Source organism: Branchiostoma belcheri, unplaced genomic scaffold (assembly GCF_001625305.1).
Source record: "Branchiostoma belcheri isolate BF01 breed outbred unplaced genomic scaffold, Haploidv18h27 scaffold16, whole genome shotgun sequence".
Lineage (NCBI taxonomy): Eukaryota > Metazoa > Chordata > Leptocardii > Amphioxiformes > Branchiostomatidae > Branchiostoma > Branchiostoma belcheri.
Window position 1 is genome coordinate 1,867,878 of NW_017803046.1, and position 27,712 is coordinate 1,895,589.

Here is a 27,712-nt window from a genome sequence, read left to right on the forward strand (position 1 = left end):
CTCATTACTTGGCAATAAGTTCTAATTTTAGAAGCAGGTATTCTGAATGATTTCCCTAAAGTAAGCTCAAAATTCATTGTGAAAATTTATTTTGCAGCAAAATGCTTTAGATCAGCAAAACATAACACCTGAAATAGCTTAAACTTACCATCCCCAATCATGATATTGGGAAAAATCAACAACTGGAAACAGCCATCTAATCAAGTAAAATGACTCATCAAAGGATACCACAAGCTCTCTGGGCACCCTCGGGGGTGTCAAAGCGGACAGTGCCACATCCCTTTGACTTTCCGTTCTCCATCTTGATCTCAGCATACATCACACGACCTGAAGATACAAACCAATATCAACTGTCAATTCTAACCTGACAACATGTACAGACGTCCTACATAAAGCTCAGACACATCACAGCAGGACATAGTCATCTAGTGCCCAGGAATAAGGCCCATGGCAAAGTATTAGTTGAGTGAAGTAATATCAACACAAATACTGTGGACTTGACAATGGACAAACTTTGATAATCTGACAGTTAACTTTTAGCCCAAACTCACCACAACTCTTGAATTTCTCCTTCAGCATCTGCCAGGTGAAGGACCATGGGAGCTACAAGGACCAAAAACGGTAGAAACAAAATCAGCAAAGCTTGATATAAATCAGAACACATGTACAAATTTCACACAAGTAAAACTAGTCAGGTTTCTCCTGACAATCTTAGCTGCTTGATACTTTACAGAAGCCACATTTTGCAAAGTAGGTTTATGCAACCTGTTGAAATGTTACTGTCATGTGAAAGTGATCTCGAACCAGTTTAGCTCATTGAAGAGCTAATCTTCCACTGGTCGTGACAGAGAGGACAGACGCTAAGTACAGTATTTAGGGGTTCATTGTACGGGGAAATTCCCTTTTCGACAAGCACAATGAACAGTGGACCACAGCTTAACGTCCCGTCTGAATGACTGCGACCCTAAACAGTAACGCGCATGTCGGGTGAGCGACAACAGCTGGGATTCAAACTCCCAACCTCTTAGTCCAGAGACAGTATTGCTAACCACTGGACTATGCATGCTAGCAAGACATTGTGCATTGAAACTTTGTTCAACTAAATGCCCAATCAGACCTAACCTTGCATAATGTTAGTTGGAGAAAATATGGCTATGGTCAAACTCTCAAAGGCAGCCTAACAATACAGATATGTATGGATAATCCACAAGCTTTACATCTTTACTCCTTACGTTTCTGACAAAGATCTGACAGCTCCTGTTGCGGCCGCCGCCCATGCCTCCTCTGCCCATGTTATTGTCCATACCTCCGCCCATCATGCCACCTCCTCCTCCCATGCCTACAGAACAGATGATACAGGGTCAGACAAGTTGTGTACTTAGACATAAAATGATGATCAAGCTTTCGGCATAAAATGACGACGTGGTATTGATGCTAATCATGCTTATGTTTCCTCTTGTGATCCCTTTCCTGCTTAATGGTCTAGTGCAGGGATTGAACTTTCTAACATCCCTATGCAAATCCCATCACCACGCTGTTACATAGGTATCACAGCTCTGAATTACATTTTAGGTGAACATCTAAATGTCCATTGATTATGTATTAGTGAGTGCCTCCTTACCTCCTCCACCCATGCCACCACCCATGGGGTTGCCCATGCCTCCCATCCCGCCCATGTTTCCTCCCATGTTTCCACCTGTGGACAAATTAGACACTGTAAATTTTGCAAGTGTACAAAAAACATCATATATTCTGAAACCAATTCATATGTTGAAAGTCTGTGTCAGCACATTATTCTACAGGCATCACTTTTATATTCATGCACAGGACCCTGCCTGAAAATGCAAAACGTCAGCCTATAAACTAGCTGTTAAATAATCTCACCTCCCATGCCTCCTCCGAATCCACCTCCCATGCCGCCGCCCATGCCAGGACTGCCCATGCCTCCCCCCATGCCGCCCATGGAATCTCCCATGTTGCCCATGCCTCCTCCCATGCCCATGCCACCTCCCCCGCCGAGGTCACCCATCCCTAGTCCACCTGTAACACAAGCCACATGCCTATAGGAAAACTTTACCATCGTCATTCATTACTTACTGTACTTCACAATTTTTTTGCAGTACAGTTTTCTTGGTCAGTTTTGTATCACGAACTTATCATTATATTATATTAAATTGCTGATTTTTGTTTTGCAGACCTGCCACCATAGCGAACATATAGTTCTGTGAACTTTTGCTACCGCAATTATAAAGCGAATTACAATATTTGTTAGTTGACACCATGACAATCACATACTAGATATCACATGTACTTCTACTATGAGAAGAACACCATGGTAAATATACTGATCAGCTTGTTGTAAGTTGTAGGGACATTTTGATAAAAATGCTGATCACAAAAAAATCATTCAGTGATGTCTCTCCATAACCAGCTGGCTTTTATACAATGCAGAGCTAAGGCTGCACAATCTAATATCAGATACAAACATCTGACAATGCCATATATTTGGCCTGTTTCTATAATCCCTTTGATATTTTTCATTTTTATCTAGACATGTTTTTACTGTTGGACCCTTGTAATATACCTAAAGGAGCACTTAACAATTAGAAATGCAGATTTTGTTATCTTCAACCACAGCACATAACTCAGGTTAGACAGAAGCTATTCCATATTTGGTGTCTGCTCCATGACCTAAGGTTACAGGGATATGTACCCTATCCTATATGTATCAATGTGTGATATGCTCTTGATGTAACACAGAACTGAAGTTCTCCAATGCATTTTCTCAGGTTTCTTCTATGTACTACAGTCTTACAAAAACTTGTCAGCAGAAAACCCAGAACAGTAGAAGTTAACCAGTCTTTAACAGTTTGATGATAGGACAGTTCGTCAAGAGCTTTTTGTTACAAATACCCTACCTAGACACTGCAACTTCAAGAACTAAAAACGTCAAGGTTTGAAATACCACTAACACATAAGCCAGTAAAAAGTTGTGTATGAACACAGAATATCAAGTAAGTTTTCAACTTAATGAAGTACACGAAACAGACTTCAGTATGTTCCAAAACTGGTGAGCTTTCATTGCAATAAATATAGGAATTCCTCAGAAAGTCTTTGAAATTGCATGGAAATCTTTTAGGTACTTTTTCAGCAGAAATTTGCAGGAAGTTTTCTCTAGATTCTGGCTGAAGTGTGAGTGAGAGGTAAGAAGTATTTCAAGCCTATTTTTGGTTATCTAAAACACACACACAAACCTGTGCCTCTCCCTATATCCTCCCTAGAAGTGCTGACTGACAACCTGGCATCTACATTTGAGAAGATCAAGTTGGCATTGTTGCAAGGATTATGGAACAACTAAGAGTACACTAACTGTACAACAGATTGGGAAAAATCTCATATTGTTTGTTCTTCATATCCCTAATACACATAGATAGGCACAATTCCCTAGTAAAAAACATGGAGTGTGACAAACTGGGATTTTGCTGATGAGGAAGGCAGAAATAGTGTATTACAAGGAGAACAGCATGGTGATTTTTATGGTTAGCTGTTTAAACAAGGAAAACATCACAGCTCTAATAGCAAAATAACGTTTAAAAATTATCTGTGCACTAAACTGAAATTAAGAAAAAAGAGGGGTGCAGAAGTTTATGTGTAGTCTGCCACATCCATATCTTTTAAAGGAACGGCCTTGAGCTAAAGTTCCCAACAATACCGTACCTCTTCCCATGTTTCCCATTCCGCCTCCCATCCCACCTGAAAAGTGAAGTAGTGTGCAGCTTTTAGTTCTGGTTGTAGGTATTTTTTCACCACTATTATCACCGACACCTTAACCTCTCAACACAAAAACTACTTTCTAAACTACTCATGGTCTGTGGAGTGCCTAGGCTAGTCTACCATCACCAAATGTAAGGGCAATGCAAGGGTTTATCTTTTTAGTTTCAGATTATGAGATTTTACCAGAATTTAGCTCAAGTAACTACAAATTTGTCTGCTAATTCTACGTTTGACCACCTGAACAAAATCTTTTTAGCTGCTACCATTTATCCTATGTTAGCTGCTCTTAGAACTTTTTTAAACTAGAGGTTATCTTTGATACATTTGATTCATATCTCTACATTTTAAACGGATAATGGCTGCAACAATCAGTTAACAAAAGCGGTACTCAGTTCTGTAGCCAGTGTACACTTTATTATCAAAAAGTAAAGGGAGTAGAACATTTTAAAACTTCTTGATCAGCAGAGACAGTCAGACTTACCCATGTTACCACCAAGGTCTGACATGCCTCCCATGTTACCCATTCCACCTGGGAAAAAACAAAGCATGTTCAGAAACAATATTTCATGCTATATGCATGACTGTAAATACAATGTTAACACAATGTTAAGTCATCCCTAGTTTTGACTCAATTACATGATGCCACTGCAGCCATACTGGTTGGCTGAACTGTAGGAGTCAGCATGTGCAAATCAGAAATTAAACGATAAAACTCAAATCTACCCGACACTTTCCAGGTTTGACCATCTAGCATGTCAGACAATGCTGGAGATATACAGTAGTTGACTGCAAACACCCTTCAGACCACCAGGACAATCAGAGTTAACTTACCTCCCATATTTCCACCCATGCCTCCACCGAGACCTCCTCCCATGCCTCCACCCATTCCTCCTCCACCCATGCCGCCACCGCCCATTCCTGAAAAGTATGGGTTACTTCTTATATGAAAAATACATGTAGATAACTTCAGAACTCTTTCTTACCTCCTGTATGTTGTTTTTAAATTTGCTATCGAAGTTGCTTAACTTGCTAAAAAAAGTTTATCTGACAACAGAACATTGTGTCAAGTAAAAGCCATGAAGAAAAACAAGGCTGGGTAATGACACAACCTACATTGGCTGATTCTCTAGTGGTCACATGTACCAGCTAGTGGTAACAAGTATCAGCTAGAGACTTAGTCAAGAAGCATGACAAAGACAATAGCAATTAAAACATTTGATAAGAAAGGGGCAAGCACTAAAATATCTCACCTCCTCCCATGCCGCCTCCACCGCCGCCACCACTGCCCATCTGGTGGACATTCAGAGGCTGTCCACCTGGACCCAGACCTGCACCAATTCCACTCAGTCCACCTGAAAAATCAACAAATACAGCAGGTTAAATCATTTGTGCTTGATGTAAAAACTTCCTTCCTGACAAAACATTGGGCCTGTGAGGTAAGGTTGAGGACACATTTGCCATACATGACTTTTATAACAGTGAATTCTTGGGACTGTAGTGCATGTGCCCTACAAAATTCAACTGTCTAGTGACAGAAAGGTTGGCTTGCCATAGGTTTACACATCCAACCTGATACTCAACTGGCTTTACATTACAGTACCAAACACTAGGATGGGAAGAAGAGGATACACTGATGTAAGCACAATTCATATCATTAATCTCATTGTGTTACTTTTCTGCTTGTTGGAGGAGACTCAATAACTAAACAGTGCTCAAGAATAGAAAGAAAGAAAAAGAAGAGTAAAGAGAATTTAGGTTCCCTGGAAAGGATTGAATGGTTCTCTTTTAGCTTTCACCCTTTTTGTCCTTCCAAAATATGCTTCATTTTGCAAAATAATAAATGTGAGGATCTATTTTTGTTACCCCTACAGTCATACCTAGCTGTGTCACCTAAACTATGACAAAAACTTAGATTGGTTGAAAAGAGCCTATGGTTTACAAAAAAATACAAAAAGCACAGCTTTTACATGCAAAATGGTCACTGTCTGAACAAGGTCACAATAGCACACTTCCCAGTGACACAATTTGAAATCACAAACATCACTGACCACCAAGTCCCTCTGCTTCCCCTCCCAGTAATGCTGAGTGGTGACAGACAACACGTTCAGAAGAGAGCTTAATAGGAGATAGTGTACAGGGTGAAGACACTTTGTCACAAGAAAGACAGACGGAATAAAGCAGGCTCAGTCTGAGGAATCACCAAAAAGCAAACCACCGAGTATGAGTGGAGACAGAACAATTTATAGCCATTGCAACAACTTTTGGATTATCCCTTAGATTATTTTCCCATTGATCAAGGCAGTAAGAATAAAGTCTACATTAGCTACCTGTCCACTGGCCACGTCTTTTTTGACTGTGCAAGGATTGTTTTACCTATTTGATATTCATATGCGGCATACTTCAAAATTGTCACTGCCAAAACAAGTCTTCCAGAGGCGCTGCTTACCAATGTAATAACTTTAATTTTTGTGTTGCCAAGAGTGCTTTGGTAGCTGGATGCACTCCACAAGAAGCCCTTGCACACTATAGACAAGTGAAGGTCAGTAAGACTTACTTGGCAGTTTGGGGCCGGGGTCTCTACCCATTTCACCTGGTCCTTTGGAGTCCTGGAAAGAACCATGCACTTTTTATAGAACAAAACTGATAACCTTTGAACACCAAGCAGACCATTGCATTGTGTTTAATCTTGAAAAATGTGATAAGCAGTAAAAAATAAAAGGTGCACATTTGACATCAAGTGTCACTGACCAGCTGAAATCTTAATTAAGTTGACTATCAATAAATCTTCAAAAAACGGTCTATATAGCACAGTGAGCAGTTCACATTTAAAAAGAAAACAACCAAATGCAAGATTGACATGATATAAACACTCTTCCGTGGTTAGTTTGTAACATGACAGGAATTTTCCACTCACCGGTCTGACAACCATCGTTCTGTCAAATAACTTCTGCCCATTGAACATGGCTGCATGAAAGTCAAGGATGACAACGATTCCATACAAAGACTTACAATCAATAACAGTTAACACACATTAGCATGGCGCTCCGTTTGCAATGGTGCTGTGAATGTGCTACATCTATTTCCACCTGGGAAAAAGTCTTAAACCTATTTGGGGTGCAGCTTTGCTGTATGTCTAAACTAGAGTTCCCCGATCTCATACCTTCGCCAAATGATGTTAATCTTTATGACTGACAAATTATAGATTAGATTCCCCCATGATTTAAGAAATAGGAACCTAATTTTCATGAATTATATCATTTTATCATAATCTCAACCAAAAGAGTCTTATATTAACAAACAATGCATTCTAGCATTTCCTAACAAATTATGCAAATGAGGTCCTGATTTGAATAAATTATGTTTAATGATGTTCACCTCAACTAAACTTTCAAATACCACAAGTATGAAATTCCAGGCAGTTATCATTACATAATTATAAAACTTTCTCATTAATTATGCAAATTAAGTCATTATTAACATAATCAATATCTTCCTGTGTTTCTCTCGTTGTCAATTACCAATGTCACAATCTTCAATTGTCCTATCATGGAATGTAGCTGATTTATAGAATTTCCCCATAAATTATGTAAATTACAACCATATTTGCATAATTGTCACATAATTATATTAAACATCACGTAAGCTACCTACATACATACCAAAAATCACGACGATCCGTCAAACGGTTCTTGAGTTATCCCCTTTTTGAATAATTTCAAGAATATATCCCTGCAGTTCCAGAGCAAGCCGCTAGGGGGCCCAAACTCACATCAATTCTTCCCCAGCACGAGAGCTACCTACCATCCAAATTTCATCATCATAGCATGTCTACATCGTGAGATATCAAAACAGGAAGTTCAGCTGCAGTACCATAACAAGCTGCTAGGGGGCCCAAAATCTAATCATTTTGAGGTCTCATCAAGACCTACCCACCTACCAAGTATCAAAATAATCCATCAAGGCCTTCTCAAGTTATCGTGTTTACAGACAGACAGACAGACACACACACACACATACACGAACGCCCCTGAAAACATAACCTTCTTGGCGAAGGTAAAAATGTTAATCCACTGTGCCTAAGGCATGGAGCCAATCCCTCTCCTTCCATTACATTTTACTCCCCAACTAAGCCCACGTTCCAAATTACACCTAGGTAGAGTGAGGAAAGCCATATTCTGTGCCTTTCTCAAGGGCAAGGCCAATATCTAGCCAGGATTTGAACCTGTGACCTCTTGATATTTTGTCTGATGGCTTCACCACAAGGCCATTGATGCCAGTTATCTAGAGTTCTTATTGACTGCATTCCTAGTTGATGTGCATAACTCACTTTCTGAACAAATAACCAGAGTTTGGGGAATATGTCTCAAAAGGCCTATACATGCCACCTCTACAATAACTTGACTTATAATCTGAAGGATACAGATGGCTTGTGCTGCCTCGAGTGGGAATTCAAACGTGACTGTGCCATGGCCGCGGCTCTTGCCTTCATTGTCCGTCTTGATCTCAGCTCTCAGCACATTTCCTGCCATCTTGAAGATGTCTTTCAACTTCTTCCACGTGACCTTGTAGTCAAGCTGGCAAATGAAAGAAAAAAAATCATAAAATCACAGGTGACAAGTTCCTTTAACAACTTACATCTGCTGATACATAATGAACAGCTTAAAATGTAACTACAGATGAGGCAGTTCGCTACAGTAAAACCAGAGTTTGGGAAACTTTTAAAAGAAACAAAGTTATGTTTTGGTTGTTAACTGTTCAAACAGATAACAGCAACATCAGTAAGAAATTTTCTGCATGGTAGTTTAAGGCTGGTACAAATATCTCGCACTTACATTGGCCACAAACACGACGTTGCTGATGTCTCCATTGTTCAGCCTCCTCATCAGCTCAGGGTCGACATTGGAGTTACCCATGTTGCCCATCCCCCCACCCATGTTGCCCATGCCTCCCCCCATGTTACCCATACCCCCTCCCATATTACCCATGCCTCCCCCCATGTTGCCCATACCCCCTCCCATGTTGCCCATACCCCCTCCCATGTTGCCCATTCCTCCCCCCATGCCCATGGGTCCCCCTCCAATGTCTCCCCCTGGCATGCCCTGGTCATTCTTGATTCTCGCTCGACGTTGCAGTTCACCACTGCTATCCTGAAAAGCAACAGACAAGATTGCTTGACTATAAGCATGCTACAACACTTTCAAGACTTCACTATCATAGCCAAAGCAAACTAGATAGTAATTTCAGATTGTAAAGCCCTGAACCACAACTTATGCTGAGGTCACATTTCCAAACCGGGGCCCGGCCGGGCAGTCTTATGGAATGAAAAGTATGGTACAAAAGACAACAGAGCACAAAAAAAGGTTAAAAGATAATCATGAGTACAATTTGTGTATATTCCTGATAAGAATTGTTGATTTTTCGTTCATACAAACAGCCCGGCCGGGCCCCGGCCTGGAAATGTGACCTAAGGCCACACCAATTTAATTTCTTGTTTAACGTATTTTTCTAGGAAAAAAATGGAGCGGGCGGGCGAAAAAAAAATAGAAATAAAAATTTGAGGCTACCTGCCATACAGCCATGCAGTATTATATAACACATTATATTGGACACTTATTGAACTGAAAGGACCATTACTACATGAGAAACTTCTCTTTTAATACATAACTTTACAATTATTCGTATTATTTTGCAAGATACACATCTTTACTGTATGAACAACAAACTGTCAGTTGACAAGACTCCGATCCAACTGGTTTCACTTTTATTCATCTTTCAAAGTTCCAAAGAGTGGTTTAAATCAGGGTGCTCTGTTCAGATCCCATTGTTTTCTTAGAGTTCAGGGCACACGGCTTACCACTGGGCTGGGCATTCTATTGTGTCTGGCTGATATGGAAGTTATTTAGAGCTTGAAATTTACAATATGCTAAATATATGCTTTAGACAAATTTCCAGGAATGTGTAAAAGAATTAACTACTTTAACAGATATTTTATTTGTTTTTTTTTTTTTAATCTTTCCCCAATTCCCAAATACTGCCGGTAGTATCCATTTTATATTTCCCATTATACACTTTAGGTATGCTACAGCTACATTATACATTGCCATCATTCAAACAAATAGCCACATTGACACACTCTTCAAGTTGCCACAAATTCAATGGTCTAGGGTTTCACTATAAAGTCTTTGATGTATGGGGATTTTTTATTTCTAGGGGGAACCATTTTATTAAAAAATTTAGATGTAAAATAATTGATGCATTATTTGCAATTGTACTCCTGTTTATAGGTATCTATATAAGATGTAACTTTGTTAGAAAAAATGCCACATGCACTTGTAGTATTTTCACAGAGTAATTTCTATAATTAAAAGAACCTGTTTCCCCCTACTCAAAGTGGACTCTTCCGACCGTGAGAAAGAGTGCTTTAGTCAAAAGACTTACGTGCATGGAGGACTTTTTACTTTGCCAAATTCCCATGTTTGTGGTAGGATTTTGTACTTTTTGACAGTAATACAGTTTGTGATGCCAGAATACATATATGTCATGTTATTTTTACATATTCCCTGGAAAAAAGATCGTTTTGAAGGTGTGTGTGCATGTGCCGCCCAGGTCGAGTTACGTTCGGCCGATTATTTTTAAACGCCCGTTACTAGCACATGTTTCCTACACAATACATGTTCCTAAATATAATATATATCTAAAGGGAGATGGTATGTTGTTACAGGTGCGATGACTTAGTAAATCTGCCGTACGTTTGTCGTCAGTGAAGTTTTGTTCCATGAATGGTGACATGTGCAAAGGGGGTGGGGGGCGAGTTCTATATCAAAAGAATTTGACGAACTTTTGAAGAGGCAACCTAGCTTTCCGAACAAATTGCACTCAGAAAAATGTTTCTGCCTTGAAGCAATGTATTTTTAACGCTGTTAACTATGCCCAAATTTTGAAAAATTACAACGTAACGAGTGGATTTTTGGGCCCAAAAATAAACGTACCGTTACGTTTATTCGGGACCCGAGAGTATGGATTTTTGTTCTGTTTTTATTTTTATTTCATTTTGGCCAAAAAACGAAGCGGCGAATCCGTTAACCAAGGAAATAAATTGGTGTGGCCTAAGCATTAAGAAAAAGTTCTGAATACTTAGCCCAGGGGATGGCTGGTGTAATACCGGGCCAGCCGCTAGGAGCGCAGATTTAGTCAGGCTACTGAATACTCACTTCTCTGACAATGATGTTTCTGCCGTTGATGGGATGTTTGTGTAAGTTGTCAACAGCCTTCTTTGCTGCATCCTTGTCTTTGAACTCTACAATACCACAACCCTGGAAACAGAGACATGTTCATTTTAACAGCTCATACAGAACAAGGAACTTGTCTATGTTCATCTCCAAGCAGTTGTTGGGATGGGACAGTCGTGAGTGTAATGTTTCTGATGACTGCTTTCCTCCCACTCAAAGAATGTCGTAGAAACCCAACCATCAGAACATTATGTCAATACTTTGGGAACTAAACAAAAATAATGTCAATACTTTGGAAAAACTATATGGCCCCAGTCTTAGTAATGTGTTCTTGCAGTGGGAAGCATGTCAAAACAACTACAGTCAAAACTGTCCAAGAAGAGAACTCAAGGATAGAATTTGGTCTATATGGACAGGTTTTTAGTGCTTGTGCCAATGGGAAAAATTTTGTAGGGAATACCAAAAAGTGGCGAAGTGGTCCTTATGTGGACACAGTCACTTGTACACATGTACGTATTTAGTTTCATTTTGAACTTCAAGATCTAAACCTTAAAAGGGAAACGAAGAAAAATACTTCAAAATGAAACATGTTTAGATGGTTAAATATTAACATTAAAAAGTTTTCTTACCCTGGATTTCCCATCCATGTCTGTGAACATCTCAACGTATGTCACCTCTCCAACTGAAAAAATTGTGAACCTTGTCAGTATACAATGTCCTTGGTAGTTTTAATACTTTGAGTTTGACATCATTTTCCAATACTATCCTTTACAATGCAGGGATTATCACATGTCAGAGTTCTCACCAGGATTTTTTCACAGCGTAGGGGTCGGGTATAGGAGGGCAACTTTCTGCGGCGCAAGTCGCGCATCGAATCCCAATAAGAAGGGGTCTGATATTTTCCCTGAAAAATTTTGTAACTCATAACCCCCTGAGACACTTTTTCTTGCTTACTGGGGGACAGATTTTGTTTTGCCTTTGTTATAGCTTCATTCCAAAGTTACATCTTCATTTTTTAAAGATTTATGAAGCTTCTGCACCCAAAAAACACCCCTACTCTGGTTGAAAGACAGTGTAGGGGGCTAAATCACAGCGTAGGGGGTCCAAGTCACAGCGTAGGGGGCCCCTACGCTCAAACAGCCTGGTGAGAACTATGCATGTCAATATATACTTAAATCTGATACTATCCTTACCCTTGTCTCTGAAAAGGTCCTTGATGTCCTGCCATTTCATCTCGTATGGAATGTTACTGATGTAGACGGTTCTCTCCGGGTCCTGACCGTGTCCCCGTGACCCTCTGCCGCCGCCACCCCGACCCTCTCGGCCATACGGCTGGTATCGCCTGTCACGGTCCCGGTCTCTCCTGTCCCGACCGCCTCTACTACGGTTGTCTCTGTCACCTGACGACTTCTCCCTAAGAACAAAGGTATGATGATTGAATATACGCTATCATTACAACTATCAAATCTGCGGGTCTGCAGGAGTGTCCCACTGCTTCTTGCAACTTGATTTACCAGGTCTCTGAGCTCCCTTGATACAACATAATTATTTTGAAGAGGGTCAAACAGATCAATAAAGCAGATCAATAGAGCTTTATTTTAATGTTCTATACACCCAGAGGTACAAACATAACGCCATAAATCATTTGCGACCAACTTATCTCAACGAATACAAAATACTGCATGTTGGGCGTCCCGCAGAAACTATTGTAATGGGGTGCAACTCGTTTACATACTACAGGTATGACCAGCCCAAACCAACGCAAGCCGAAGGTCAATGACCTACGCCCGGCTAGTAAACAAACTCGGTCGAACACGTAACGTTACATCGGCGCGCCACAGCATCAACAATTTTTCAATCAAATGCACGAAATTGCGACCAGAGTACTGTAATTCCTGATTTTTTCACTGTACTGATAAGTTCACTGTTTTCACTGTTGCTTCTGTACAGTGAACTTATCATTACAGTTAACAAATAATTCCTGGACTTTCTTTTCTGAACCTGTCACCACCGTGAACATATAGTTCCGTGAACATGTCCATTTTTCTCAGACCGTGAAATTTTGCTACCGTGAACATAAAGTGAATTACAGTACTTCGCCGATGAAACCACTAAAGGTTGGATTCTATGGTAAAAGTAGCTAAGTTTGATATTGTGACTGTTTGTTTGAGAAATAAAACTGAATCTAGCGATACATTTTGAGGCGATTACTTTTCCCACAGCGTGGCTTCACGTACATATACTTGATTGACAGGCGTTTCCCTTTGAAGAAGTTGCCGCCGGGCGCCGCTGGCGCCGAGTAGTCTAGTCGGGCGGCTCCAATCAGTTTCGTCCATCTTCGTTACAAACACGATCTGCACCGACTATAACCGAGCCTCTGTGATTGGTTTCCGAAGAATCTCGAAAATTACCGAATATAAAGAAGATTGTTCTCCAGCGTTTGTTTGTATACAGTGCGGGGAGCATTCAGACAAGGCATAAAGTGACTGGTCTTTCCGCACAAAACCAATCGGTTTTCTACTCCAATCGCCTGTTGACACTACATATGAAGTCTTTCACTATATAGCTTTCATTATATAGCTAGAGTAGTCTTCTTGATTGTGAAAGAATTTATGATAATTTGCTACTGGAAATTCGACAACAAACACGCCCGGCGTTGCGTGTGCGTCGCAAGCCAAACTTTAGGAAGCGATTATAACAGTAGGTCCTTGTTCTAACATAAATAATTACTGCCGAATATCACTAGAAAAATTGCCCAAATGCTCTGCTAAATCTAAAATGGAAGAAATGGGGTAAAAAAAACAGTTTTCTGAGAGAGAGAGAGAATTGGCTAGGGCGGGAAGGTATCGAAGGAGCCGGCGGCTGTGTTTATTCTTGCCGCACACCGGCAGCGTGGATCCGGCAGCGTTTGCGACAAATCGAGGCATTAACACAAACTTTGAATTATATCATGGCTTTACTAAGAAGTTATTGTTATTGATTTCGTAGCAGTCTATGTGTATTAATTCAAGCCAGGGGTCAGCCATGCTTGACTACAGCTAGCGGGCACAACCGGGACTCGCAGGCGGGGCCGGTCGCATATCGGCCCGCCGCGCACCCGGTGTTTATCGGCGTTAAATACTTGCCGAACAGAGAAGAGAAAGTTAAAATAGAGTCTAGAACTGTAACATGGCTATGTAGTAACATTGTTGTACTAATACATGTAGTAATCTCTGCTGCTTAAACAAGCATCTAAACCAGGACGAAAGATCCAACGCAACGAGGACCAAACACCCATGACCACGAGGACGAAAGATCCATAACAAGGACGAAAGAACTAGAGGACGAAGGGACTAGGGGACGAAAAGACCTGATACCTTGTAATGGGGTGCAACTCGTTTACATACTACAGGTATGACCAGCCCAAACCAGTTTTTTTGAAGGCCACAGGCCACAAAGAAGTATACGAAATTCCGCCATCTTATCCCAACAAACTAGAAAGGAGCCTCCATCCACTCCTACACAGGACTAAAACACATCTGGGCTTAGTTAGCGTACTTTGAAGCACGTGGATCGCAAACCCCCACTACTTGATGACAAGACGCCATCTTTATTTCCTTTGTGTGAAACACGCGTCACCTCCACACTTTCTGTTTTCAGGTCATTCTTACGAATATGACGCAGGCTGAAATGATTTTGCACCTGCAATAAGTACAAACGTACTCACCTTTTAACTTGTGGCTTGGGAGAGGAAGCTTTGGGCTCAGATGAGCCGTTTTCGGCAACGGGAGTTTCGACTTCTTCCGTAGACATGTCTGTCTCCTTGCTCTGGCACCGACAATGACGCGCGGTTTAATCACCACGTGATGAGTTAAGTTTCCATTCCTGTATAGGGGTATCACTTCTCAAAAAGGCATAGGCAAAAACAAATTTCCAAACGATTGTGTCACATATCATACTTATACTATTCGTAAAAAATGATTAACTCTTAATAAGGGCCGTTTAGTGAGTAATGCGTCTTAGTTACACAAAAATATGAGTTTTAACTATTTTAAGTTACCTATTTTGTTTTGGACTAGTCCCAATCAGGGCCTCAAGCTCTCGCGAGATTATAGTTGCTAGAACGGGAAATCACGAGATTAAAATATTTGAATGGAAGACAAAGCGGGAAGGTTGAACCCCAACTTCAAGCCAAGCTGAATAATGAGGTAGAAATTGAACTAGTGTATTCAAGAGGCAAATTATATAGACGACAAAGGTACCATTAACTTGTATATTTAGCATGTTTTACTATTGTCCAAGGCAAGGGACCCCAAGCTCCTTGCCGGCAGGAGGTTTATCTGATCAAGGAGTAACAAGATCATTTTAATTTTGATTTTAAGTTCTCTTATTCTACCTCCATGGTTTGATCAGATGTTTTGACGATTTGATTGAACCTAAAGTGAATGATCAGAACTAACGTCGCAAGTAAACCTATGTTAGACAAAGTTAGATTTTTGATCATAGGAGCAAGAGATGTAGGAAAATACCGCCGGTTACCCCAGTTTTGGAAACATAAATTTGCCAATAATTCCTTCACAAGGAATTATGTTCAAAAATCAAAACCTCCTTCTTCACACTCAGTCACAGTTCAAGCTATAATTAAAGTTTGTATATCTACTGAACAAACTTTTGAACATCAAATTGTGTAACATTCGGAAATCTTGAATTCTATTTTTTCTCTAAAATACAGATGAAGTCCACCAAATCCTTAGCACGGCAGCTTGGTATCATCAAGAAGCACCTCAGGCATGCTGACCACAGCAACACCACTCCCAGGGTCACTCCCCAGGCCTTCAGCTACCTGGTGGTTATTGACTTTGAGGCGACCTGTTGGAAGAATGGGGAGGGTCCGGTAGGGACACAGTCTGAGGTGATTGAGTTTCCAGCGGTCCTTCTCAATACAGCCACAGGAGAGATAGAGGCAGAATTCCACAGGTATCATGGATCGTAAAATACTCAGAGTGGTTATATATATTGTATCACTTTATTGGTTATATATATTGTATCACTTAAAAAAAAAAAAGAATCATCAATCTGAAATTACAAACTGAAAAGTGTCATATTTTGAATACCTGTAGTGTAAGTCCCCAAGCCAGTTTTCATATATTTGTTCCCATAATAATAGTTCATGTATGCTGTGTCTAAATAGTAAAGTAAGTAACATGTATCTGGTAATTTTACTAAATATAGTATAGTGTAATATCAGCAGTATACTTAGTAATTTCATTTTCTTACTTTAACAACTTTATTTGTATACTTGGCACTTTTTACTGGTATTTAAGTAAACCTGGAAAATTGTAAATTAATCACACCCGTATAATTCCTTAACTCACAAAACAAATAATATTCTGTTTGCAGGTATGTTCAGCCTCAGGAACATCCATACTTGAGTAATTTCTGTACAGAACTGACTGGAATAACCCAGGACCAAGTTGACCATGGCATTCCTCTCCACATCTGCTTGGCTCAGTTCGGCAGGTGGCTAACCAGTGTCCAAACAGACAAATCTGTCCACTTTGTGACGGGAAAAACAGTTGGGAAGAATACAGCAAACAAATGGGGCACTTTTGTTACCTGGTCTGACTGGGATCTAGGCATCTGCCTCCTGTATGAATGTCGCCGGAAGGGCATCTCGAAACCAAGCGCTTTAAACTGTTGGTTAGATCTGAGGGCTACTTATAAGAAGTTCTACGGTCGTAAGCCAAATGGATTGAAAGGGGCTCTCAGAGACTTGGGGATAGAGTTTGAGGGAAGGGAGCATTCCGGGATTGAAGATGCAAGAAACACGGCTAAGCTGGCCTGGAGAATGATGGGTGATGGCTGTGTGATGCAGGTCACCAAAAGTCTGGTTGGTCCGACTCCTCAACTTAAGGTAACCAATCAGGTAATAACAAGTCCTCAGGCCATGCAGGGTCTTCGAACAACTTCAAAATCAGTCAACAACAGTCCATCTGTGCAACAAAGGAATGTAAAAAGCTTACCTACATCAATGTTGCAAGAGGAAGGTGTTGTAGTAAAACGAACAAATGGGATGAACTTGCCAAAGGACAACGGAAATCCCCTTCTAAACAGCTCATCGATCCATGATGCATCATCAACATTCTCTGATTCAGTGACGAGAACCAGCTCCAGAAACCATTCCATTGGCAATCAACACCTTCCACCCCAAAGTACCAGTAGTATGAAGAAGGCATGTGCGACAGGCAGCAAGTATACAGCATACAAGGGGAAGACTACTAACATGTCAGCCCCCAGAGGTAAGGTGTTTGCTCAGCCGCTGTCAAGCACAAGGCAAGGTGCTCAAGTTTACACATCACCAGCATCTGTACAGGTTCAAGCATCCACCACAAAGTCTACTGCCTTGCTGGCAAACCTTGGGAAGGTAGGTGTGAAATTTGCTCCAACTCTCAGCAACCATGTACCTCACACAGTAACAAATGATACAGGTGACAAAAAGGAGTGTCTCAACTTTGGACCTTGCCATCCCAACACTGCAGGACAATGCGATCCACTGACAACGCAGTGTCATCATCACAGCAGGCCTAACAACAAGGGTGCAGACATGACAGCAAGGGGACAACCTCCAGCAAACAATTGGAAGAGTCCTTCAACTGAAGTAGAGGGGTCAAATGCAGAAGGCACTCTTGGGAACCGTAATACAGCTAGTATGTTTACAACTCCAAAACAGGTACATATGAAAGACAACAGGCAGTCAGTAAGACCCTCCAGTTCTAAGACTCATTCAGTGGCAAGCACTGGAAGAAACCCTTTAGTAATTCGCACCAGTAGGATCACGCCCCCATTTTGCACGTGCGGTCGGCGTGCCAAACGGAGGAGTGTAGTGAACCCGGGACCCAACCTCGGTAGGCAGTTTTGGGTCTGTGGGACAGGAAGGAGGGACAGCGCAAAAAGTTGTAACTTTTTTAAATGGGAAACTCTGTACAGTTCAAGAGGGAACTTGAATGGAAGCATGCACTGTAATACAGATATATGCTCCACTGGAAATAGAAATAGGCAAACATTTCCACATGGGCCCTCTATAGAGCCACCATTGCCACGTATGAACCTAGATGATGCCTAATGAATATTACAATGTAGTATTTAGTAGCAGCTGGCAACAATGGAGAGTTTCCATACTTTTCAACAATAACTGTCATTTGGCAGTAGTAATAATTATGTTAATTTAAACTTTTAAAGATACTTAAACATTATTTATTTTTATCCTAGTGCTCTTTTAATTGTTTCAATAAAAATGTAATACTGCATCTTCATTTTGAATTCACAAGACAGTTTAATGGTTGTTCCATCTTTTATATAAGAATATTGTACTAGACTACTACTAGTACACATATGAGAAGGGACAAGATTTCATTTCTGTATCAAGAAAATAGTGCATTATTATATGCAACAATCATTAGGTTGAAGGAATAAATTAAACGTACACTTGAAGTTGTACATTTGTAAATAATTTTAAAACCCTAGCAATTGCTGCAATCAATAAACTTGAAGTCCTTACAACAGTGTTAATTCACAAATGTATCATCAACTTTCTGTAGAATTGTTAACCCTGTCACCAAGAGACAACAATTCTGCCAACAAAGTTCTTTGGACATAGTCCTGATCCATGCTGTCCACCTGGAGTGTTGTAGGATTCAGCCCTCCGAGTGAATTCCTTTTCACCGACTTGGAGTAAGCTGGATCATAGTGTTCCCTCAATATACACTCCACAAACTCCTCCCATCTTCCGTTGTCGATCAAGCCAAACCACGAGTCCAGCTGCTTTCCACCGTGAAACTTGTGGAGGGTTTGCAGCAGTTGTTTGAGGTGTGCCCTGTCTTGAGTGAAGTGAGGGTAGTCTCGGAGGATTTGTTGGACGCGCCAGGACATGGGCACGTGGAGTTCTATCCTGTGTGCCGCCTTCATCTGTTCAAACAGGCCGGTAGGGATGTGGAGACGTCCAACTTTGCTGCTTTCAGATTCAAGCCACACAGGCCCTGGAGATCAGGGAGAACAATGGAGAAAGGTAATGTCCAATCAGATTATATTTTATACATTCCAGTATCTACTCACATGGAAAAAAAGCTGCCATGTCAAATTGAAAGAAATTACTAATCTTGCTCAAAGTTGTGTTACTGTTAGAGAAATAATTCCTCAGCTCACCTTGATGAATCAAATTGTGCAAGTGAACATCTCAGGGAAGATTCAAATGTCTTTTGAGACGGCTGTGTCTCCCCTGCCCACAGGCCAAGTATGGAGCCTGGAGAAAAGGGAAAAATGTCCCAAGTTGAACTCCCAACCAATTCACCCATCATGGTTTACATATCAGAAGAATTACTAGATATGTGGCATACACAGCAACCTATACTCTGTTTGAGTACAAAGTACATCTCTAACGTTATTTGCATTTAAAAAATTACTAGTAGTTGGACGGCATCATGTGAAAATGATGAATTTCTCTATTAACGTTATAATTGGTAATAGTGAAGAATTTCTTTATTTCCTGGCAAAAGCAACCCATTCCTTTTCCCAATGACATTTTTCCTACAGTTGTTATTTTTCTTGGAAAGTACCCTTGTGCCTGGCAGCTCCCTCCAGATCTAACACCTGTTCCCCCTGCTCCTGTAGTCTGTGCAGAAGGAAAGTCTTGCCCACTCCTGGGAGAAAACAACACAGTAGTACTGAGTGAATATCATTTCTTTGTCTTTACATTATTCAAGTTGAAACAACAATACACAGTGGAGCACTAGGCAGCAAATAGCTACAAATGTACACATGTATTAGAATGGTACTGTAATTATTTGTGGTTAACTTCACCTGTCATGCCAGACAGCATAAGAAACTTGAACTTTGCTGGCAGCTCTTGGAGGTCTCTCACCACCGTTTGTCGGTATGTACGGTAGCCTCCTTCCAGCAAATAGACCTGTGGATGCACAGTTGTATTAAGTATGGGTAAAGCAGACATACTCTTTTGCAGTGAAGCATTTGCTATTGGCTGATAGTGAAATGTGGTTCACCATGCCTGTGATTTTACCAGTGCATACCGGGGTATTTTTGAAAAGTGTAGGGCCAATGTAGCCTCTACCAGGCACCGCGGATCGCTGGAAAAATAGTAGAAATTGTAGAAAATAAAGGGATAGTATACCATAGAAGCTCCAGGGCCATAGAAGCTCCAATTTGTGACTCTGTGGGTTGCCAAGTATGGAGCTCCAATTTGCGACTCCGTTGGTCGCAAGTTGGAGCTCCTATGGCCCTGGATCTTCTCTGGTATACTATCCCTTTATTTCCGCCAATTTCTACTATTTTTCCAGTGATCCGCGGTGCCTGCTAGAGGCTTTGAATTTACAGAAATTTAGGTGCTCAGTGGATCTCTCACCTTGAAGCCTATCTGTGACAGTACAATTCCTAGGCTGCCTGACCGCTGCCCTCCTCTCCAGCAGTACACCAGTGGGGTGTAGTCCTTGGGTTTTTCTAAGAAATTATCTTGGATCATAGTAGCTGGAACACAAAGGATAACACACATGCAGCATAGATTTTTGTTTGTTACTGAGAAAACATTAACAAGTTTTGAAGGTGTAGTTTTTTTGCAAGCAATATTGTGGACAACACTGAATCTATGTACAAGCAGCAATAGGATACCAGGTGGAATAATTTACGAGAAATGACGTTACATATATTGGCAGAGATGAGAGCTGATCCTAGTTTCCTCGCTGCGAAGGAATCCTCGTTGTACAGAGTCCCCACGTCCACTCTTTCCTGGTCACTCAGGACGGGCAGGTTCCGTGCCCCGGGTACGTGGTCCTCTGCAAACTCAGCCGGCGTGCGGACGTCTAGCACTTCGCTGGCACTGGGTAGGAACGGGTCTGTCGTTGAGATTGGAAGTCGGTAGTGTTTCTGGCGACACATGTTGTACCGAAACGTCTGACCAGAAATTTTCCTCCGGAGGTCAGACGACCTTCCACCCAGCGCTGCTGCTACTGGTGGGCATCTTTCCATGTGAGAGGAAGTTACAATCGTGCGGTACATCGCACTTAGCTGTGCTAAACACACACCTGAGGATGTGACCAAATCCTAGCTATTTTACTTTACTCAGTTGTAGTGAAGATAAAGACTATTAAAACAAGAAAACTGGGAAAATGTTTTCGAGCGCGCCGCCATGTGTTGACCTTTTCACTTTGACCTTTAACCCGTGTGTGAATGTTTACACGACTTGCAGCTCGCGAAGGCAAAAATCAAGAAATTATGGCACCCTGCACGAGCTGGTCAACATTATTATGGCTTTGAACTTCAGTCTGGAGGATCACTAGACGCTGGCGACAGTACAATTGATTGAGGTATGTCGTGCTAACGTTACAATAACTGCAAAACTTGTGAGATGCCTTTTTCGGGGGTGGGGAATATAATTTTTGTTGCCCTCTCTATTAAAACATGGAGGTAAAAAAGTCTCTTTTACCTCCATGATTAAAATTCACGATATTCTCATTTCTATTAAACGGTGTGATATAAGTCGATGGTCAGAGCTCGATTAGATTATCTTTTACTCTGTGTAAACATTGTGAAAGATTTAAGATATGGTATCCCAAGAAAGCCACTCTGCAGTTTATAAAAACATATAACGTTAGATTATATAACTATTTGAATGTGTCAACAATTGCAGATGGCCGATGCAGGTGATAAGTTACGAGGCAGGAAGCGGGGACGACCCAAGGTGCATCCCGCACGGACGCCATCCTCCTCCAGGTTGGTTCTCTGGAGACTGATCCTGATTGGTTACTTCTGTCTGATGTAGTAAATAACATCATCAACACCTGCGGACTATGTGAGGAGTTGTGGGTCAGCCGGATTCTTTTACAATCAGGCAATGTTTATCTTGTGCTCAGGCTATTAAAATGAGGATGTTCATGCTTCATTATCAATACTTAATGAGGTTGCAAAAATAATTACATGTAGCAGCCACAAGTGACATATTTCAAATGCTGATATAGTCATGATCATGTCTACCTACCGTCAAAATTTGATATACTTTAAATATCTTGTCTTTGTAATGTTGGACAAGAATATTAAGTCCATCTGAACTTTTGCAGATGTATGGTGTATATAGGCAAGTCCATGGACTTGTGGCAGCAGCTAAAGCTAGATGGAAACTTCAAGAATGACTCTGAGTTTGCCTCCTACCTTCTCCAGGTGTACCAGACTAGCAGGTTTGTTTGAAGTCACCAATGTCATTACTTGAAAAAATTAGCAAATTATAGCAATTTCATTTCACCCACTTGGTTACACCTGATTAATGTTGCTACATATATTTCCTCCATATACATTTCAGTACACTTAGGTATCCTAAATTTGTCTAAGATTCTAAAGTACTGATCAAAGTTGCTCCATTTGTTTCCTCATTTAAATTTGTGTATCAAGAGTACTTAATGATAATGCTTGCTATCCTTTTCAGATCCAACAAACCATTTACTCCAGCAACAAACAATACATTGACAAATGTATCAAGAACTAAAGAGTCAAAATCAAGGAATCTACCTTCAGAGAAAGATAGGGAGGAGCTAGAAACATCCCAGAACAGAAGTCTTGGATCTCAAGACAACATGATGTGCAGTGATTACCAAGATACTGATGTTGATTTAACAAAGATGGAGGATAACACCGGAGGTGACTCTTGTATGTTTGAACTTGGCAGTCACAGTGCAGAAGAGGGAAATGCCTTGGAGAATGCAATGATCAGGGCTTTGTCTGAGCAATCTAAGGGTTGCAATGGTAAAGCTATACAGATCTCTAATGATGCAGAACGAAACACAGGAAATAGGGATGACATGCAACTGCTCTCTTGTGACATTGCAGGGAATGTTGGTACTGCACAAAGAAGTGACTGTTTTGGCAGTGGTTTGAATCTACTTCCAAAGAAGAGACCTTTCCTGGATGATAAAACTGAGTTGCACAAGGGCAAACTTAATGAGAGCCAGTCTGGAACAGGAGCAAAAATGGCAGAGGAGCCTTGTGCAATCCCTCAGAAAGAACAATTTGATACCTGTGAGTCCGTATCTGAAAGGCAATGTCAGGAAAGTACTCAGGATACATCACCAATGGAGAGGGAACAAAATGATGAAGAGCAAGAGGAAGATGAACATAATGATCTGGAGGATGAGGTGTCAGACAAAAACTCTGACGTATCTGTAGAGTGGACTCCACAGCCAAAGTCTGTGAGAAGGAAAAGAAAAAGTGATGACCAAAGGTGTAGTATTTGTGGGTCAAAGTTCCCCAGCTTGCACAGAATGGGGAAGCATATGAAGACTGTCCATGGTATAAGCAAGCCATTTTCTTGTGTACTGTGCAAAAATGTCAGCTTCAGCTCCAAGGGGAACTTGGACAGCCACACGTTCCACATACACACGGCCGAGAGGAAACACACGTGCGACGTGTGCAACGCCGCATTCAAACTCCAGAGACACTTGCAGCGCCACATGATTGTGCACTCTGAAGAGCGTCCCTTCATGTGTGGAGTTTGCAACAAGGGGTTCAAACACAGAGAAGCAGTGAAGCTACACGAGAGGAAGCACAGTGGGAAGAAGCCATATCTCTGTGCACAGTGTGGTGCTCAGTTTACGATAGAGAGTAGTCTGAGGTCTCACATGGTTGTACATACGGAAGATAGGCCTTTCGAATGTAAGGACTGTAACGCTACATTTAAAACGCCCGCTACTCTCCGAATGCACAAAGAAGTCCATGCAGAGGGCAGCAGTCACTTATGTGCAGTGTGTGGGGAACAGTTTAAAACAGCACGGGCACTCAGATCTCATGTACGCAGACACGGCGAGAAGCCCCACCAATGCTCTGAGTGCGGGAATCAGTTTGCGATACTAGGGGAGCTCAACCGTCACGTGAAAGTAACGCACAGTTCCAGCAAGCCACATGCCTGTGAAATTTGTGGCTTCCATTTCAAATTGAAGAACTACCTGAGCACACACATGGCACGCATGCACAGCGGCGACAGACGGCCCCACACGTGCGCTGTGTGCGGAGCGACTTTCAAGATGCCACTGGACCTGAAACACCACATGAGGAAGCACAGTGACCTTCGGCCCTTTCCCTGTGACCTCTGCGACTGGAAATTTAAAACCAAGACCCACCTGAAACAGCACATGGACATCATACATGGGAGAGGTGGGAGGGTGAAATGTTTCGCTAGACGTACCATCAGATCAGCAGACTCAGACAGTAATACCCAAAATGTGGAAACAAATAACTCTACAACACCCCACCAGCTCAAACAGAAGCCAAGTCAGAAAACAGCTCCACACAACAATACTGACATAGCACAGAACACCAGTAGCATAAATGTGTCAGATGCAATACACAACATAGGTGACACAGAAAGTACTATCACTATTAGGACTGGTGTCCTACAGAATGTTACAGAGATGAACCAGAAAGGTGACTTGACACTCACCAACACTCCTCACACATTGGAACAGTCCCTCCTCACAACCCCTGCCTTCGCCCCACCGTTGGAACAACTCGCGGTATCGGACCACGTGACGCCCCCGTCTCCTGTATTTCGTGACACCAGCTGGACAGATACACTTGATCCTAGTTTGATCCAGTCAGCTGCTGACCTTGACCTCGGCATGACACGTCCAAGATGGCCGCCATTTCAGCCCATGCCCTACATGTTTCAGAGACAAACGTACTACAATACTGATCAATCCTCCACTGGCTATGTCATGGGCAGCTCAGACATTGTGTGATCTTGAAATGATTTTGTTGGAATTAGAACAGTTTACACTCTGACTTACTAGCAACATAAAGAAGCAGTTTTATGCACTTCTAGTAACCGGTTAGTGCTTAGAGTGAGACCAGGAGAAAGTGGCTGGTGACAAAAGATGACCCCGTATATGTAGGTAATCATGTCTCTTATGTGCATTTTGTAACTAGACACTAGTATATAGAGGATATGTGTCTAAACCCATTTTTCAACCTTGTCCCTGCAATGCTCAGACGAGTTGTGTACTTCGTACAGGTATCCAAATGGGATGCAAACTTGTCATATGGACATATCATCAATAGAAAGCATATTAATTAATAGTTTTACTTTATGCAAAACTTACTATTATAGTGATGAGGTTCATGAGTCATTAATGATAGGCCTTAAGTTGGGTATACTATTTTCTGGGACACCCTGTACATGACATATGCATCTAGGATAATCGTGCAGTATATGTGAATAAAACGTGACGCTTTCTAACATATTATCATATATATCTATTCCTAGCACAACCAAGGACATACACATGCCAAAAAATGTAGGCATTTCTTTACTGACAGTACTAGGTTATAACCAAGCATTGTATAGAAGAATCTACAGAAGTTGCTTCCTTTTTTTGATATCAGAAGTTTGTTTTTCTACTTTTAGAAGTAGAAAGAGCTACAATGTTACACAAAACTTATATGTTACATGTACTATTTTCTGTGACACCCTGTACTTGATATCAGGGACAATCGTGCAGTATATATGAATAAAACGTGAGACTAGCTGACAGATAGCTATTCCTAGCACAACCAGGGACAATATGACACATGCTACATATGTAGACTTTTTTTCACTGACAGTACTAGCTTATAACTAAGTATTTATATAAAAGAATCTATGGCAGTTGGTTCCTTCTTTGATACCATGATATCATTGTTTTTCTAATCTTAACCAAGATCTGCAACATACTAGAATTTAAAGTTGGGAATATACTATTTTCTGGGACACCCTGTACTTGATATCAGGGACAATCGTGCAGTATGTATGAATAAAACGTGACGCTTTCTGACAGATCTAGTCCTAGCACAAACAGGGACATACACGTGCAACAAACATACCGGTAGCCTTTTTTCACGGACAGTGTTTGGTTATAACCAAGCATTTATATAAAAGAATCCTTAGAAGTTGGTTCCTTCTTTGATATCGTAAGTATTGTATTGTGTTTCTAATAATCAAAAGTTGCACCGTATACGTCAAACTTTAAATTTAAGGTATACTATTTTCTGGAACAATCGTGCCGTATACATGAATAAAACGTGACACCTTCCGATAAATATGATAAGGCTATTCCTAGAACTGCTGAGGCCGTACACGTGATACAAACGAACGACCAAGAGTTACATAAAAGACTGTAAACGTTGGTTCCTTTATTGACGAGTTTGTTTCTCTACTTACGCTGCAACCTTGTCGCACTTCACTATTTATAACGTCATGTAACAAAATAAGCTTCCCCCTGTCACTATGTATTAGGGAGCGGTCGGAAACTACGGAGGATGGCACCCAGGCTAGTCCTTTTCATGTCTGTACCCAGCAAAATAAAACGGTTGCCAAGGAGTGACCCAAATTCTGTCAAACTTTATGTAAAGGTATATGATAATACATGTATGTAATACCGACTGTCTTCCTGGAACCTGGATGCATACAGTAATCACATGCATATGATGAACATACTGAATTAGTCTGGGCTTCTGAATAAATTGGAAGATGAGTCGTCACGCGTCAGAAGCTAGTGTCTCTTTGGTAGCATCACTGATGTGCAGTGAACAATCCTTTACTTGAAAGGAAGGCGCACCACTGATTTTTTTTATTGGGCTTTAGCAACATACATGTTGTAGTCAACCGAACAAAAACAGGCAAGAAAGACATCCACCTATACAGAGAACCATCGGAGACGCATTTTAGTACTCAGTAACCAAGCTTTCCGGCTATAGTCGCGGCACCTCGGTGCAGACTCCGGCGATAAAGCAGCTTTCCTCCTTCTCTTTGAAGTCCAACGCCTCAGAATCAGGTATAAAATTTCGTTTCTTTACTCACACTTAGCCGCCACAGCCTTTTCTGTAGCGAAATCGGGATGAAAACGTAGTTTATCGTTGCACATGTGCGCGGAAGAAACACTCGCCAATAACTGTTTCTAGTCGATCGCGCCATACCACATTGTACCTGTCCACAAATTTAAAATGTGGGTAACTACAATTGCTTAAATATTGAAAATATAACCGAAGAGACGCTTCAAACGTGAGGACTGATTTTGCGGTGATTGAAATAAAATAGTTTGACATCTTTTCTGACGAAAGTTTCGGAACAGTCCTGTCGTCAAGATGGTTTCAAATTCTCCACAAGAAGTTGCCGTTTTGATCATTCTAGTCTTGTCAACGGTATCCAATGTCTCAGCAGATCCAACTTGCTTTCCAAGTACGTGTCAGGAAACAAGGTTCGATTTGTGTGTACCCAGGAATAGAATGAACAATGGAAGAAACGGTTATACTTCTCTCAACCGACACATCAAAGCGGTGTGCATCTCTTGTACTGACGGACAAAGCGCGCCTGTCGAAAACTCAACTAGTTCATCTGGAAAGTGCCTTCTGCATGCGCATTGGGTTGCTTTAAAAGGTTTGAAGTTCGGAATGTTATCGTCGCAAAATCTAGCCATGATCGACCCTTCTTCTCTCAGCACCCTTATTCTTACTGATACAGAAATCACTGAAATAGATCGCGCTACTTTCGTCCACTTTTTGCGGTTACAAAATCTTAATCTAGACGACAACGAGTTGACACACATTCCCAGGAACTGGTACGGTGCGTCATATTCTCCGAAAGAATACGACATCACAAAGATCTCTCTTGCTGGAAACAAAATCTCTAGTCTCGCTCCCGCTTG

At 41.2% G+C, this 27,712-nt stretch overlaps 3 protein-coding genes across 6 annotated transcripts; 2 read left to right on the forward strand and 1 right to left on the reverse strand.

Moving 5' to 3' along the window:
* Positions 1-217: 217 nt before the first annotated feature.
* LOC109465895 (myelin expression factor 2-like) lies at positions 218-21,032 on the reverse strand. Its single transcript, XM_019763384.1, has 24 exons — positions 20,693-21,032; positions 20,398-20,519; positions 19,839-19,944; positions 19,595-19,678; positions 19,185-19,281; positions 18,570-19,017; positions 14,710-14,831; positions 12,197-12,417; positions 11,633-11,685; positions 10,986-11,087; positions 8,607-8,921; positions 8,195-8,348; positions 6,689-6,738; positions 6,329-6,380; positions 5,025-5,126; positions 4,606-4,692; positions 4,256-4,303; positions 3,718-3,753; positions 3,255-3,305; positions 1,885-2,040; positions 1,622-1,696; positions 1,233-1,339; positions 552-603; positions 218-327 (listed from the first exon to the last, which is right to left on the reverse strand). Exons 1-24 carry the CDS (start codon positions 21,015-21,017, stop codon positions 218-220), a joined length of 3,075 nt encoding a protein of 1,024 aa, XP_019618943.1. The 5' UTR covers positions 21,018-21,032.
* LOC109466035 (ERI1 exoribonuclease 2-like) lies at positions 15,089-18,473 on the forward strand. 3 transcript variants are annotated; one of them, XM_019763568.1, is made up of 4 exons: positions 15,092-15,240; positions 15,715-15,959; positions 16,383-17,406; positions 17,522-17,639. In XM_019763568.1, the coding sequence occupies exons 2-4, from the start codon at positions 15,715-15,717 to the stop codon at positions 17,537-17,539; spliced, it is 1,287 nt and encodes a 428-aa protein (XP_019619127.1). In that variant the 5' UTR covers positions 15,092-15,240; the 3' UTR covers positions 17,540-17,639. The 3 variants fall into 3 exon arrangements, with proteins under 3 accessions (XP_019619126.1, XP_019619127.1, XP_019619125.1); XM_019763567.1 differs by having other exon boundaries at positions 15,089-15,190; positions 16,383-18,473; XM_019763566.1 differs by having other exon boundaries at positions 16,383-18,473.
* LOC109466034 (zinc finger protein 544-like) lies at positions 19,685-26,390 on the forward strand. 2 transcript variants are annotated; one of them, XM_019763565.1, is made up of 5 exons: positions 19,685-19,706; positions 21,238-21,355; positions 21,679-21,761; positions 22,106-22,222; positions 22,468-26,390. In XM_019763565.1, the coding sequence occupies exons 3-5, from the start codon at positions 21,679-21,681 to the stop codon at positions 24,770-24,772; spliced, it is 2,505 nt and encodes an 834-aa protein (XP_019619124.1). In that variant the 5' UTR covers positions 19,685-19,706; positions 21,238-21,355; the 3' UTR covers positions 24,773-26,390. The 2 variants fall into 2 exon arrangements, with proteins under 2 accessions (XP_019619124.1, XP_019619122.1); XM_019763563.1 differs by lacking the exon at positions 19,685-19,706 and having other exon boundaries at positions 21,172-21,355.
* Positions 26,391-27,712: the final 1,322 nt, after the last annotated feature.

Excerpts from the sequence above, each read along its gene's own strand:
- LOC109466035 (XM_019763567.1), top strand. The coding sequence starts at position 15,715 with ATGAAGTCCACCAAATCCTTAGCACGGCAGCTTGGTATCATCAAGAAG. Across the intron at positions 15,960-16,382 it reads ATAGAGGCAGAATTCCACAG|GTATGTTCAGCCTCAGGAAC; the intron begins GTATCATGGATC and ends TTCTGTTTGCAG.
- LOC109465895 (XM_019763384.1), bottom strand. The coding sequence starts at position 21,017 with ATGGAAAGATGCCCACCAGTAGCAGCAGCGCTGGGTGGAAGGTCGTCT. Across the intron at positions 20,520-20,692 it reads TCTCATCTCTGCCAATATAT|CTACTATGATCCAAGATAAT; the intron begins GTAACGTCATTT and ends TTTGTGTTCCAG. Across the intron at positions 8,922-10,985 it reads GAAACATCATTGTCAGAGAA|GATAGCAGTGGTGAACTGCA; the intron begins GTGAGTATTCAG and ends GTTGCTTTTCAG.
- LOC109466034 (XM_019763565.1), top strand. The coding sequence starts at position 21,679 with ATGGCCGATGCAGGTGATAAGTTACGAGGCAGGAAGCGGGGACGACCC. Across the intron at positions 21,762-22,105 it reads CGGACGCCATCCTCCTCCAG|ATGTATGGTGTATATAGGCA; the intron begins GTTGGTTCTCTG and ends GAACTTTTGCAG. Across the intron at positions 22,223-22,467 it reads CAGGTGTACCAGACTAGCAG|ATCCAACAAACCATTTACTC; the intron begins GTTTGTTTGAAG and ends TATCCTTTTCAG.